At 43.5% G+C, this 15,050-nt stretch overlaps 1 protein-coding gene across 4 annotated transcripts in view; it reads left to right on the forward strand.

Moving 5' to 3' along the window:
* Elmo1 (engulfment and cell motility 1) overlaps positions 1-15,050 on the forward strand; it is a 510,385-nt gene that overhangs the window by 94,821 nt on the left and 400,514 nt on the right. For 3 of the 4 annotated variants that reach the window (XM_029468420.1, XM_021180510.2, XM_029468421.1), the window contains exon 2: positions 1,449-1,602. In XM_029468420.1, the coding sequence (XP_029324280.1) occupies positions 1,525-1,602 (78 nt within the window). In that variant the 5' untranslated portion in view covers positions 1,449-1,524. Of the gene's footprint in view, positions 1-1,448; positions 1,603-15,050 lie in introns of those variants that run through there. The other variant, XM_029468422.1, reaches the window with a different exon arrangement.

Raw genomic sequence — 15,050 nt, forward strand, 5'->3', positions numbered from 1 at the left:
AAAGAAGTGTTATAGATTTTGTTTCTGAGAGAAAAGGGCCCACGATCTACAGAAACGGGCAGTGTATAAGGAAGGGGACATGTGACTTTCCATTATTATGTTTAGCAATGAGAAGAATACAAACTAAAAAGTGCACTGAGGTGTGGGGTTTTCAGCCGCCAAGTTTTTCAGGCTGGAACTCACTCCATCTGTTGGTGAGGCTGTGTGCAAGCAGGCTGCCGCAGGCTTTGCTAGAAGGAGGGCACAGGCACGTAGGTGGAGCCTTAAGGAGGGACTTTGGAGATGCCTATCAAACTTTCAACAGTATGTTCTCTTTGGCCCAACAAGTTTAGTTTTTTGATTCTATTGTAGGGATTAACCTTTACAGGTGAAAAAATTATATAAGCATAATTTTATGCTTTGCAAGCCTGGTTTGTAATACCAAAGGCAAGAAAGAAATCATGGAAGCACCCCACAGCAGGGACCTGGCTCATCAGGGAGGTTACACCCTGGTGACCAGCTGTGAAAAGAATGAGTGTGCGCGCCAGCACTGTACCATACAGAGGCCTAGAAGAGGCACTAAATTATGAAGGGTACAGGGTTCTGCCTTTGTATAAAGAAAGGGGAAAGGTCAGAATATATTTTTGTTTTTGTTTTCCATCCATGAGGGTGTTCAGAAGGAGAGCATTAAGAGCCAATCACACCACAGCTGTAGATTAGAGGGAAGGACTGATGGGTGGGGTGACATTCGGGAAGTAACCACATTGCAGATCAGGTCGCTGCTCCTTTTGAATTGAGTTGTCAGTAAGCTAACAGAATGAGGAGGCAGGGGAGGAAAATCAGAACTTCTTTTGTGAGAGAAGTCAAGGCTCTTCTGAAAGCTCCCAGGCCTCGTGGATATTCTCCCACTGGAAGACTGGCTGTGGGGAGGGAGTGTGAGCACGTGTGAACTCCTGGGGAATTTCTCCTTCCTCATGATATGCTGGTTGCTATAGTGCAGATCTATTTGTGACACACAGAAAATGCTTTAAATAAAAGCTACTTCCTGACCATGACTTCCTGGGCAATGTGTTCTTCCGGAGACTGTTGAACGCCAAAGTTTACAAGCAGTCTGAGCGCGAACCCTGCCCATTCAGGTCGGAGCACCATTGAGAGCAGGGTTCCATCCTGTGGTCAGGGTTGCTGTGCTCCTGGAAAAAAAAAAAAAAAAGAAAAGAAAAGGAGAAAAAAAAATGCAGGAAACCGAACTCCCAGGGCAGAGTCTGCTGGAGGCTTTGCCTCCAGTGCTTAAGTGTAGCCTCCATCTTTCTTTGGGGACCCAGGGCGCGGTTGGCTGTGCCGCTGTGGCTTCATTCTCCGGGGCGCCAAGGGGAGCATTTCTCATACACCAGTGAAAACAGGAAGTGATGATGAAGCTAGTTTGCCTTGCATCTGCGCTGAACTACTTTCTTTTTGTCATTCTTTATTAGGTTTAGACACGTGTGCCGGTCCACGCGGTAGGACCCCCGTTTCTACCTGCTTTGTACTTCCTCCTCCAGTCACACAATGCCGCCGCCTTCGGACATCGTGAAGGTGGCCATAGAATGGCCTGGCGCCTACCCTAAACTCATGGAGATTGACCAGGTGAGTAAGGCGGGTAGGACTGGAGAGCTCACAACAGTTTTCCACTTCGCACTGAGTGGTTGCAGATTTTGAATAGCTTCATGTCCTTACTCTAAGGGGCTCTGAAATCCGGGCAGTAGTTACTACAGTGTGGACTGTGTATATACAATGGCAGTGGATGGGACTTTTATAGTCTTGCCCCATCTGCTGGATTCTGTCAATACTGGGTTCCAATCTGAAGCAGTAGTGATAGCAGCTGGAGGGATTGGGTTCTGAGCATCAGGACAGATGGACTGTCCCATTCTACTGCTGGGACTTGTTACGGGGCAGATTTTTATATGGGCAATGTAAAACTTACTTTAAAAAACACCTATTTATCTCCAGAAGAACCAACAAGTGTTTTGTTATATTAACAACTTATTAATAAAATTAGAACAGACCACATTATCTGGAATCTGGTACAGAATCAGAAAATATGTAATGAATATAAAAGGAAATTCATCTAAGAATCATGTCGTCTGTGGGTATGGATGATTGGCGGTCATGTGACGTGGTTCTGACTCTGATTACAGATTGTCCAGGGAATTTGCTTTGTTCTCATTTCACTGAGGTCATTCTAGAACAAGTGATTGGAGGGAAGAAGGACGAGACTTAATTTATACTTACAGGGTTCAAGAGGTATAGTGACATTCTATACTTTCAATTAGAATACCATGGCAACGCCAGCCATTATACTCTTGATACTATTTTATAATTATAGTCACAGTTCTTTTTCTGGTCAGATTTTATTATCAGGTTGAAGATCACCGGCCGGAGTTACATGGCATTGTGTAGATTCAAAAGAGTAATCAAAACAAACCCTACAGGTCAGATCAGAATAATTGGGCTTAAATCTGCATGTAAGAAAGGTTAGTGAAAGAGTGACCATCACACCATCATCTCACTGTCATTTTCACTCAATGGAGAAACACTTACAAGTAAAGCCTGCACCATAGCTTTGTGCAGGTGTCAGGCAGCCAGCACTCATGCTTCAGCCTGCACTCACACTTCTTCACACCACGGGCCCAGGACCAGTTACATTTTGCCTTTAAAGAGATTATCTAGTAATATCTGTCATAGACTGAATGGGGTTGGGATTAAGTGTGATCTGTCCAAAAGAATGACAACCAAGGTAAAAGTGGTCCCTCAGTCACGGCAGTCCTGTGCTCTGCAGAGGAGTGGGGCATGGTCCATTCTGTCTCTTTGGTTTGCTTTATCAGCATTCAGGGTTCAGGAACAGATAGATGCCTGGGCCTTAGAAATGCAGATTCTCAGGCCTTACCTAGACTGCTGACCCAGATATGCATGATGACAAGATTCCCAGGGTATCCCCGTGTACAACTAAGTGACAAGTGGCACCCAAGCCAGGGTGCACATTAGAGTCACTGTCACCGTCAGTTTATTCTAAGAGAGTCTCATTTCCTGGTTCTGATGAACTATTTAATTTTGGTTTAATCATGATTGGTGGAATTTATGGCTTCTCTGTTAAGGCAGCCTTAGATTCATATTCCAGATGCCTGGGGATGGCCTTCTCTGTGTATGGGAGTTTCAACAATTTAAAAAGAAGATAATCTTTGTACTTTGGAACAATTTTAGATTTATAGAAAACTGCAAAGACTCTATGCGTTTCCATTCCCTTGTATTTTGTATTCCCTAACTCCAACATTGTCGCACAATTTTAGACCAGATGCTTGCTCCATAATCACATTAAATACAGTATATAGTCCATATTTATATTTCATCATTTGTTCCAGTAAAGTCATAGCCATTTTTCTATTATGTCTAAAAGCCCACCTCAAATCATCTACTACATTTATTATTATACCTCTTTTGTCTCCATTGTCTCAAATACTTCTTTAGTCATTTCTGGCAGTTATTTTATGGAAAGCACTTCAGCTTGGGGCTCCCTGGTACATTCTGTCTAGTAGATTTGAATTTTGCATTTTGAGATAAAGTTCCAGGGAAATGGTGCCATGTCCTCTTCAGGGAGACACGTCAGGGACTCTCCCATGACTTTCTTTCATTCTTGTTCGTTACTCCAGTGCCATGGATGAGCACATGGACATTCAGAGAAGTCATGTTACCTGTCAGTTAGTGAGAAGGCTGGGTCAGGGCTGGGGGCTTCCTTCCTCTCAAGATTTAACTTTTAAATGGTTGTCTGAATTCCACACTGAGGCAGACAAAGAATGAGGAACCCGGCTCTTCCTGCCTGGGAGGACTTACAGCAGATCCACAGCAATGCTGCAGTCAGATCTTGTTTCCTGATACAATGCCAAGTTGGCATGAGACTTGGAAACATACTTGCACATGCATTGAATACTTGAAATGATGACTAGCAGGAGTTTCCCCTGGTTCGCTGCATCATTCAGTAAGGCTCCTACTGTCTGCCTGCCCCTTGCACACTTGTTAGCAGAAATGTTGGAAAGCGCATTGCTTCCTTTAAACCCAGATAACTACTAGTTCACTAACAGCATTTTGGTAAAGGTTGGGTTAGGCATCGCTGTTTTGGGGCCTCCCGCCTTCATGCTGTCATCGTCTCAACTATGAGTAGGTGTCCTTGAACCTTGTGCTGGAATTGTGCAGGAAGTTTACCCAGAGTATACAATGCTGAGCTGCAGAGAATTTTATTCTGTCAACAAGGGCAGGGATGCACTTAACATAATAAGCACCGGTGGCTAGGAGTGGACTTGCACTTAAAGGCTGCTTCTCCAATGTCTCGTGACCAGTCTGTCCTTGATAGATGGACACTTCGCCAGTGAATCGTGGTGGAGGGGCTTCTGCTGTGGTAGTTGTCTGGGCTCCCCTCTACCCAGCTGTCCTCTAATGGCACCTGTTTCCAAGGACATCTGCTTGCTCACTGTGGACTTGTTTACATTCCTTCAAAGTCTTGAGCAGATTCCTTTTGTGTTTTTTCTGCTCAACAGGAAGACTCGCTAGGATCTTTTCGTGAATGGACTTTTGCTGCACCAGATGGCACATTCCAAAGTCATCCTCTCTCTTGGTCCAGTACTTGACCCTGTTCCAGCCAGGCTGTGTAGGGCTAAAGAGGGTGGTCTTCGAGATGGCAGAAGCCACAGTGCTGCCACACTTTCTGTTTTAGTTATCATTCCCCTAGTAAATGCTGCATAACTGTGGAGTCTGAGCATCTGGCCAGAGGTTCTTCCTGAGTGGCAGTGCCAGTGTACAGGGGGGTGGGGTGAGGGTGGGGGTGGAAATGGTGTGCAGTAGGGATGCGTGTTGTGTTTGCTGGGGCAGAGCAGGAGTACTGACTCCTGGCAAGGATCTTTGGTTGGAATTTCAGCTACAGTAACAAAGTACTTCAGATGGGATAATAAACAGATCTTGTGCTTCCCATTTTTGGAGACTGGGAGTTGAAGATCAAGCCACCAAGGTTGAGGATCTGGTAGGCTCTGCAGTTACCAAAGGTTTCCTTCCATGGCCCATGGTACAGGCTGACTCTCTGGGTCACAGTGTAAAGATGGCTTTCCTGACTTAGTCACCTATCAAAGGCTCCACTGCCCTGTCCCACCACTAGAGGCTTAGTTTCAGCTCAGACTGAGAACACACACATTCCAAGTTATGCTATCTCAGGGTCCTGGTTTCTGGACTAGCTCAGTTTCTGACATTGAGATTTGAAAACCTGCCTTGTGAAAGGTTCTCTGTCTCTCTCTCTGACTCTCTGTCTCTCTGTCTCTCTCTCTCTCCAACCTGTCTTCCTTTTCCAGGAGAGACAGAAGCGGGGCAGGCTTCTCAGCCTGTTCCAGCCCAGTCCATCTCTTGTGGTTCTTAGCAGCCTTTCTTTGAAAGGCTTTGGCCCCATCCAGTGCTGCTCCCTTTACAGACTCTTTTCTCTGACAACAAGATTCTTACTGTTGGAAATTGTCCTATTGGAACTCTGATCAGCCATTTCCTTACAGTTCCTCTATTCTCATACTTGCTTGGATGCTTTCAGCATATTAGCTATGATGTCATGGTGCCTTCTGGGTGAACAGCACTTTCCTTTCCTATGGAGCTGGCCTTGCTAATATACTATCTACTAGCTTCAGTCCAGTGGTCTTCCTTCAGCCTCATTTCCCCTGTAATACTACACAGAATACTCCTACAGCCCTATCCTCAGACATCAGTCAGTCCTGTGAGACTTAATTCCTTGGTTATTCTGGATCAAGTTTCCTCCTTGATCCTAGTCTACTTCTGTCCAGATCTTTTCTATCCTCAGCCTTATGGTTTGTGCACTCACTGTGGATGGGCAATTTTGATCTTAATTCCATGATCTCCCAGATGTTAAATATGATCCCTGTCTATGTGATACCTGTTCCCATGACCAGTGTGGGGTATTATCTGGCATCACTTTCAAATCTCTGTGTGTTGGAGGCATGGTTTTCCATATATAAACTACTCTTACTTTTAAAAGGCATATAGATGGTTGGTGGTATTCTACACTTGTAAAGAAAAGGGTCTCAGGGGATCAAATATAGTCCAGTGGATGGGCCGTATACTTTGTACATGGAGACTATTTGCATGTCAGGCAAAGGGCCAGTCATCTTCACTAAGTGTGTGTTAGAGAACTGCTGATAAAGTCCCAGAGGGTGATGATGTTTGACTAACTTTTCCTTGGGAGACACAATACACACTCACTACAGATTGGTAGCCCATGGTAGACCCAACTTGGTGAAACATTATTATTAGAGCTAGTTACACAAATATGAGTGAAAGGTTGCTTACAGAAGCAGAGATGACTCAAAGGCAGCTGCATGAACACAGCCAATGTCAGCATGGGTAACAGCTTATAAAGGCTAGAAATCTCATCCTCACTACACAGCATGAAGGCAGCCCAGCAGGTTGAAGAGTGTCCTCTTCTTTTGGCTCAGTTCTTCTGAGCATCCCCCAGGCAGCTCTGCTGGTCATTGTTTCTTCTAGGCAGTTTGGCCTGTTGTTTTCTCCAGGCTGCTAGGCTTGGCTCCCTGTTTTCTTTGTAGCTAGGGTGTTCTGAGAGAACTCTCAAGCAGTCTTTACTGTTTCCTCTTGAGGAGGGAGGAGCCTAGTGAATCTGGTCAGTTTCAGGCACTTCCTGAAAGTATTTTGAGTTGTTTACTACTTCCTGTCTTAAGAAGCTTCCCTTTAGGCTGGATACCCAACAGAAGGAAAGATGTTCTTGGCTTCCAGACTTAATTTGGCGGGTTTATAATTGGTTCCTGGATTTTCAGGGCCTCCTTGCTCATTCCTGCCAGAGTGAATTTGTATTAGGCCATTTTTCTGTTCTGAGGATTCAGAGAAGGATTTTGTCTGAGAACAGTGGCATATCCTAAAGGGAAAAAAAAAAGATTATGAATGATTATGATTATGGGATTTTCTAGTGATTCTCAATCTCAAATCAATATCTTCAGCATAGCTAGCTTCATAGCCTCCTGTCATTTCCTCCAAGTGATGTGTGTCTGAGGCATCTGCCGTTCTGAAGTCCCCTCCTGTGTCATAAGTGCAGATTGTTTAGACGTATGTCCCTGCGTGGTCATAGGCTTCCTCATTTCTCCACGTGCCCCTCCAGCAGTTTACGGCCCTGAAACCCTCCCAGTGTTTATCTTGCCTGCCTCTGCTGGGAACTTTAGCTCCTGCTGAGGTCTGCCTCCTTACCCAGCTCTTCTCCCAGCACATTGTCATACAGTCTTTTTTCCAGCCTTTCATTTTTTGAGCCATTTTTACTGCCTGCTGTTTTTATTTGCAGTTTATAAATTCTGTATGCAATGAAATTTACATTTCTCTTGTGAAATTGATTAGAAGCTCCTAGTGGTCAGCCTGTGGTGTAAGATGTTTATGGCCTGGGGCCTTGTACACTGATCTCTTTTGTCTGTGTGTATACCTTGGACATGAATTTTCAACAGCTAAGATAAGAATAAAGCTTTGATTGTTTTCATTTGTCACATTTTAAAGAACACCGTATATTGATGACAAGTTTGTTTCCCCAAAAGAAACACAGATATATGTGTTTTTGGGTAACCATGTATACATTGTCTGTTTTTTTCCCCCAGTTATCATGTTTTTGTAGTATGTTTAAGGTATAATTCAGCAGGTGAAAATGTGAGTTAGGTTAGACTTTTTAAAAGAGCATTAATTGAGTAAAGTGTGCTCAGATTTTGGCATTTCAGGGTTTTGTGGGTCATTCCCATAACAGTAGCAACAGGAATAATAATGGCTGCAATCTAGTCAACGTATACTATGCCAGGCAGCATACATGCTCTGTGCATCGAGTTTTGTCAGATTCCTACAGCCCTAAGAGTTCCACAAAGGTGTCGTCTTTCATAATTATTCACAGGCCCATCCCCTGGTCCCCCAGGAGGAATTCTGCTAGGAAGGTGCTGCATTGAATCCAGCACTGTTGGAGAAGCTGCACAAGCAGGCATTGGTAAATCTAGGTCTCTCTGTTGTCTGGTTCTGCTATCGCCACTCCATCTATTGTGCTCCTCCTTAGTGATTCTTCCCAGTGACGGCAGTCTGGTTTGAACTGCACACCATCATAGGTGTGCTTGTTCCATGGCTATCGCTGACACTTTCAGGAACGTGTTGAGTGAAGAGAGCCAAGACTCCATTTTCTTAAAAACCACAGGTGATCTGCCCCCCTGGGCCATGCAAGCCCTACAGGGTCAGGCAGGCTAGCATGCAGGAGGTGGGTGGGCTCCTGGGCAGCAGATTAGCAGGGCGCTTAAAATATGGATGTGGTGGAAACTGATTGGACTCAAAAAGTTAGCATTTCCCCTGGGTATTACCAGGAGAGGGTTCCAATTTTGTAAGAAAGAATTGGCAGTATTCCTAAGTCCTTTCTTGCTTACATGGCACTGTGAGGGAAGCATTCTGCTCTCTGCCTAATGATGCCACCACCATTAGCAGCCAGATCTCATTCTCCTGTTATACAGAATAGAACGAGCATCTCATGTTTTAGGCAAATCTCAAACCAATAATCAAAACTTCTCCTTGAATACATTAAACCAGAACTTCAGCTCGGAAAGCTGCAAATCTCAAGGTGTTTAAACATTGATTGTTTGGTCAAAAGCAGCTGATAGATACCAAGCTCCACATAAAACAGCTGAATTCAGATGAGGCTCTTAAGATAATGTAAGAGGAGAAAAATCAAGACAGAATTGTGACAGAACTTCTTTGTAACCTTGCAGTGTTTCTCTCTAGCCCTGGGTTAGATGCTTACCTCTGGTGCTTTGTGCCTGATAATGCTTATTTTTGGGGCTGCCCTGTGTCTCCTGGCACTTTAAGGACATCCTAGCTTTCCTCATTAGCTGCCAGAATCACCTCTCTAGCAGTGTGATGAGCAGAAGTGTCTAGACATTGCCAAATATTCCTTGGGCAGGGGATAGAATATCTATCCTCCTGTTCAAAATGAACCAGACGAGAGCTCCCTAGCTTGGCTTTGCTTTAGGATTGCTCAGGAGCCATTGAAAATACAAAGAGGATGGATGAGTGGTTCGGGTCCATGGATTACTGTTTTTATCCAACTCCCTTGGGGGATGATCTCATGGTTTGTGTTGCATTTGGAAAACACTATTGTGAGGTCTGGGCATTTACTGGCTCTGCTGACAATGTGTCTGGCTCCCACAGTAAATTTCAATGCCTCCCTTAAAGCTGATGATCTATTTCTACATCAATAACAGCATCCTAATAATTCTGAGCCTCTCCTTGCTTTATGCAGTAAAGTAAGGAGTACAAACATAACACCTTCAAAAACTCTCTTAACCTCAGGTGAGAAGTGTGTGATAAGCCAATGATAGTACATTAGGCTTTTTCTGGAATGCTGCTGGTGGGGGAAGTTATCCCTCCTCTGATTGTTGCAATGCTTCGGTTTGGTAATGTAGCAGCTATTTCTTAAACTTCCTTTAAAATAATGTGATTGTGGTAGTTCCTTTTCTGGGTCTTCTCTCTCTCTCTCTCCCTCTCTCTCTCTCACACACACACACACACACATACACACATAGGGTAGTCTATAGAACCTCATATGATAGAATATTACATGAATAGGAAAAGAAAAGCAACCAATGTATTTCTCTCCTCAACTGAGTTTAACTGAGCAGTAGTGAACCCTGGCTTCCAAGCTGTTCTTTTTTAAAGTAAAGCTTATGATTTGCACGCTTGCTGGTTGGTGCGGGGTTATCCTGCAGCCTGCCTCCTCCATAGAATCTATGCTTAATGAAGTTTGGGCAACTCAGGGCAGAGTTTTGAGTCAATAGTATTCGACTGAAACTTTGTGAGTAAAGCTTTCTTAATTTCTGCAACATTTTGTATGTGTCATGCCTTGTGTCTTGTTTTTAATAAATCAGGTAGAGATTAGTGTGTGATGAGAGACACACAGACACAGACCCGTTTGTGCGTGCGCGCGCGCGCACACACACACACACACACAAACACACACACACACTCACTTCAGTATGAAGGACTCTGTGACCTCAGAATGATGACCCTTCACCTTATAAGTAAAGACAGTTTCTGGCTGAGGTAAAGTGTGTCCAGAGCTCTGGGGAGGAGAAGACAGTCATGGGAACGAAACCCCTGCTTGCTCTTTTTTGTATCTATCAACCGTTCAGTTGCTAAGTGTGTCCTTTCAGTCATTGCTGTCTCTATCATGGTGACAACTCCTTGCATCTCCCACACTTCCTCAAAAAAAATCAATGCTGGAAAGCCTCCCTTCTGAATGGCTCAGGACTCTGCCTATGTTGGACACTGTCCTTCTGTGGCTTCTAGAATCTGGGTCCTTATCCCTTATGGACTTTGCCAGCCTTTGTAGGGCCACAGTGGCTTATGTCTGTCATCATATGCCACATTCCCTCCATGTTCATACAGAGTCCTTTCCTCCTTAATAGATAATAATAAATAATAAATCAAGCTTTTCTGAACTGGAACTCAGGTTCCTTGCTTCTCTGCCTAGCTGACCTTCACTCTCCCATCTCAGATAAAGCCTAGATTCCTGAGGGAGGTCATGTCTGACTCTTTAGACTAGATAAATGAGGGCCTTGTGTGCACCTGTAATACCAGGAAGGATTCCCCTTGCCAACTTTGAAGCCCACTGTGTGATGATCTACATTGTTCCCGAGTGTTCCTTGTGCTTGCAAAGTCACAGCTGTATGTTCTGTTAGCAGAGTAAAGGAGAGAGATGATGTTACTGTTCTCTATGTTTATTGATAAATACAGTATAGTACAATTGTGAAAATGGATGGCTTTTGACAGAGTACCACTTTCCTTATCCTCATTAAGGATTCTAAATATGCGAGCCTCATGAGACCGACCCAGTGACTGTGGGACAAGTTTGTGGTAACATGGTAGGATTTAATACAGTTTTCGTCAGTGATAGGGTGATTCTAATTTCTAGCCGATATCCCTGACTTCTTAATCCATATAGATGACGAGACATCTGCCTCTTTGCCCTTCTAGAAATCTCTAGTTCTGCAATTTTAAAATGTCTCCACTCCAAGGTTTCTTCTGCCGCTATGTAGTTCTCTCCCTCCTTCCTCGGTAAGGAAGGGCATCCCCTTATCCCCTCTGCATCAGCGAAACTGTGAGTTTTCCTAGATTCCCCTGTCCCTCGGCATTCCGCCCACCAGCCAGTGTAGACAGCTTTCCTTCCACTGTGATCTCATTTCCACACCTGCTACTGAGGCCTTTCTTGTCAGTGTTGAGGAAAACAGCCCCAGAAAACTGAAACATAGGACGGCATCAAGTCTCGTCAAAGGAAGAACTTTATAAGAGAGGCACTAGTAACTATAAAAACAAAGACTATGAACATACAGTTGTAAACCAAGAATGAGTAAGCATGAGAAAAAGCCAACTAGAAACCCTGGGAAGGAAACGTCGCAAATAGCTAATAAAATACAAGATACAGTATACCAAATATTTAGAAGAATAAAAAACAAAATGATTTATCTTAAGAGGGAATTGGTTAAAAAAAAAGATAAAAATAGGATTCCTCCAAAAGATAACCTTTAAAAAGGAATGCAAATTATGAATGTCAGGGTGTGCTGGCAAATCCCAAATTGTGATCAATGGTCAATTCTACTAATCGTGAGAGAATGAATGCAGCAGAAGCAATATTTAAAGAAGTGCTGCCTAATATTTTATCCCTTTGGTACTGAAGAAAATTCTGCCATGAGAAAGAACAGGATTTTGATGATTGAATGATACATGGCTTTCCCTTCTGGAACCTCAGAGACATAGTTCTCTGTCCAAGAAATGGAAACTCAAAGGCCTGGGGGCTGCGGGTGGGTGAGGTGGTGCTTTGTACTTTCCGATGGTCCCAGCGCCACTGCCACAGCTCTGCCTGGTAACAAGGGAGGCAAAAGGATCAAGAGCTCTCTCCTTCAGTGATTGCAGTACCATTGCTGTGGTCCTTTAATAATGTCCTTCCCTCAGCAATTGTGCTTCAGGCTTGGTCTTGTTCAGTGGCTGCCTTTTTCAGCTTTCCATTAGGTTTTTACTGGCTTCTCCACCTCCAGCAAAATCTGCTGTTGTTCAAGAATACAACCCAGTTATGCTGCTTTTCCCGTTTAAAAACCTGGGATGCACCAAGCTTTCAAGATTCCATATATGATCCTGGTGGTTCTGCTTTTAGCTTTCCTTTTTTTTTTTTTTTTAAATTGTTTTTTTTCGAGACAGGGTTTCTCTGTGTAGCCCTGGCTGTCCTGGAACTCACTCTATAGACCAGGCTGGCCTCGAACCCAGAAATCCGCCTGCCTCTGCCTCCCAAGTGCTGGGATTAAAGGCATGCACCACCACTGCCTGGCACCTCTTGTATTCTTGTGGTGATGGCAACTCTTCCATATATATCACAGGAGTCCATTTAGCTATTGCTTTCTATTTGTTGTACTGACAGTCAGAAATGCCCGAGGATCTTCACAGGCTACCTCTTGTTGCTCCTCTCTATCTATATGCACAATAAAGAGAAAAGTTTGAGGTGTTTCCTCAAGGTGAATTGACAGAATTGGGACTCAACACCACAATATGAAGGATAGGAAAGATGGAATATTCATTGCAGGTCTATTTTTTGACAAGCTAGAAGGAGACAAATGTAAATTGAGAATTGAGAGTGTGGAGGTGATAGTTGAGTTTGAGCTTGTGGGTGCACACACACACACACACACACACACACATTTGAAGAGGCCTGAGACAAGGAAGGACCATGGTGCAGCCAGCTTGGAGGTGATGATTTGAATATTAAAAGCTAAAGGGAGCTGAAGTGGAGAGCTGAAGTGCAGAGTTCCAGAGTTGGGCAGCAGAGATAGATGGCTCAGCAGTTAAGAGCACTGGCTACTCTTCCAGATGTCCTGAGTTCAATTCCCAGCAACCACATGGTGGCTTACAACCATCTGTAATGGGATCTGATGGCCTCTTCTGGTGTATCTGAAGACAGCTACAGTGTACTCATATAAATAAAATAAATAAATCTTAAAATAAAAAAGAGTTTTTCAGTTAGTATTAAGTTTTTAATCATGATTCCTGTGGATAATGTGTAAGGATTACCCACTAGTCTTCTGGACATGTTAAAAAATATATAAATCAAGTAACATTTATCACCAAGATTAAGCACCAAGGTACTTAGAATCACAGTGTCCTTCCATTCTGATGGTGTCATCTGTGCAGCATGGCTCTGAGCATCTTCCTTACACAGCCTCACAGAGTTTTCTCAGCAATACAGTAGGCTTAGTCCTATGATATGAGTATGGGATCAGATAGCAGCCACTGTTGCTAAATATTACAGTGCTGGTCACATAAGGACAGACAGTCAAGTCTTATTAATGCTTTATTGAAGGCAAAGGAATATGAAGACTTCATGCCCATTGTTTGCATATGTTAGATTTTCTTTTCAGAGCCTGCTTTAATATTCTTCAAGCCCGCAGTTCTGCCTCGGGTTGTCACCCTCACATTAATAGAACATTTGTTTCAGATCAAGAAGCCCAACGTTTCTCCAGTGCCTGCTGGCGGACGTCTCAGCAAACCCCCTGCAATTAAGAGAGGATAAATTGGCATAATATGTCCACAGAGGGTGGGAACTTGATTCTTAAAATTGCCACCACCATCAGTTCACTCTCTTACTCTTTGGACTGCCATGTGCTAAGTAGTTTTATGTCAGCTTGATACAAGTTAATGTTATCTGAGAGGAGACTTAGGAAAATAAGACTCTGCTTCTATAAGATGGGGAGGACCCACCCACTGTGGGTCCTGCCACCCCTGGACGGAGAATCTTGGGTTCTGTAAGAAAGCAGGCTGAGCAAGCCTGGGGGAGCAATCCTGTAAGTAGCACTCCTTCATGGACTCCACTTCCACTCCTGCCTCCAGGTCTCTGCCCTGCTTGAGTTCCTGTCTTGACTTCCTTTAAGCCAACTAAACCCTTTCTTCCTCAAGTTGCTTTGGTCATGATGTTTCGTCACAGCAATAGAAACCTTAACTTGAGACAAGTGCCATCTCTCACTTCTACCTTCTTTGCAGTTGACAAAGCTTTCTCTGATTTCTGAAAAAGGTTTATTTAGTATGTATAGTGTTCTGCCTGTCTGCAGGCCAGAAGAGGGCACCAGATTTCATTATAGGTAGTTATGAGCCACCATGTGTTTGCTGGGAACTGAACTCAGGAGCAACCAGTGCTCTTAACCTCTGAGCTATCTCTCGAGAGCTTGGCAAGTCTTTCTCAATTCTGTGTTTAAATTAAGCCTGGATCCTACTTGGCCATGAGAACTTAGGTGGCTTATTCACATCTAGTCTCTTATTCCAGCCACTTTCTAGTTATCAGGGTAGACTTTCATATTTTTGTCATATTGGCTTCTTAGGTTCAAACTGTGCTCATAAATACGGTTAAGATTCAGTATATGATCTTGACATACATAAGTGGATTATTTGACATGAAGACAGGTAAGCAGACCACAAGACCTGAATCAATTTACAGTGTGAAAAGAGCATTTGGTCGTAAGGGTAGGGCAGCGGGAAGCAGGCTGCTATCGAGGCTGGAGTCATGGTGAAGCAGGAATTCTTAGAAAGCTTGATATTGAGGAAAGTTGAGAATGAGTCAGGAAGTAAGAAATCGGTTCTTGTTGTCAGAGATAATGAGGTGTAATAAATATTGGTATGAATAAAACAAAGCAGTCAGCAGTTGGAAAAAGTCTCAGGAGGTCATACATGACACAGGAGCTTCTGTGTTGTGATTGAATTCTCTTCAAAAATTGGAATTTCTCTTTCATTTCAATAGGAAAAACCTCAGCTTCTACAGAATATATGAGAGCCTTTAAAAGAGATAACTTTATCAATGGCCCACTAATGTGTTGGGGTGAGAATTATTTATGTCTTTGCTTATCTTCATAGCCCAGTATTTTTTTTAACTACACTTTATGTTGGTTAAAAAAAAATACTTTGTTCGTTTATGAATCTTGAAACAAGTACCATGTAATAAACCAATT

The sequence above is a fragment of the Mus caroli genome, chromosome 13, assembly GCF_900094665.2.
Source record: "Mus caroli chromosome 13, CAROLI_EIJ_v1.1, whole genome shotgun sequence".
Taxonomy (NCBI): domain Eukaryota; kingdom Metazoa; phylum Chordata; class Mammalia; order Rodentia; family Muridae; genus Mus; species Mus caroli.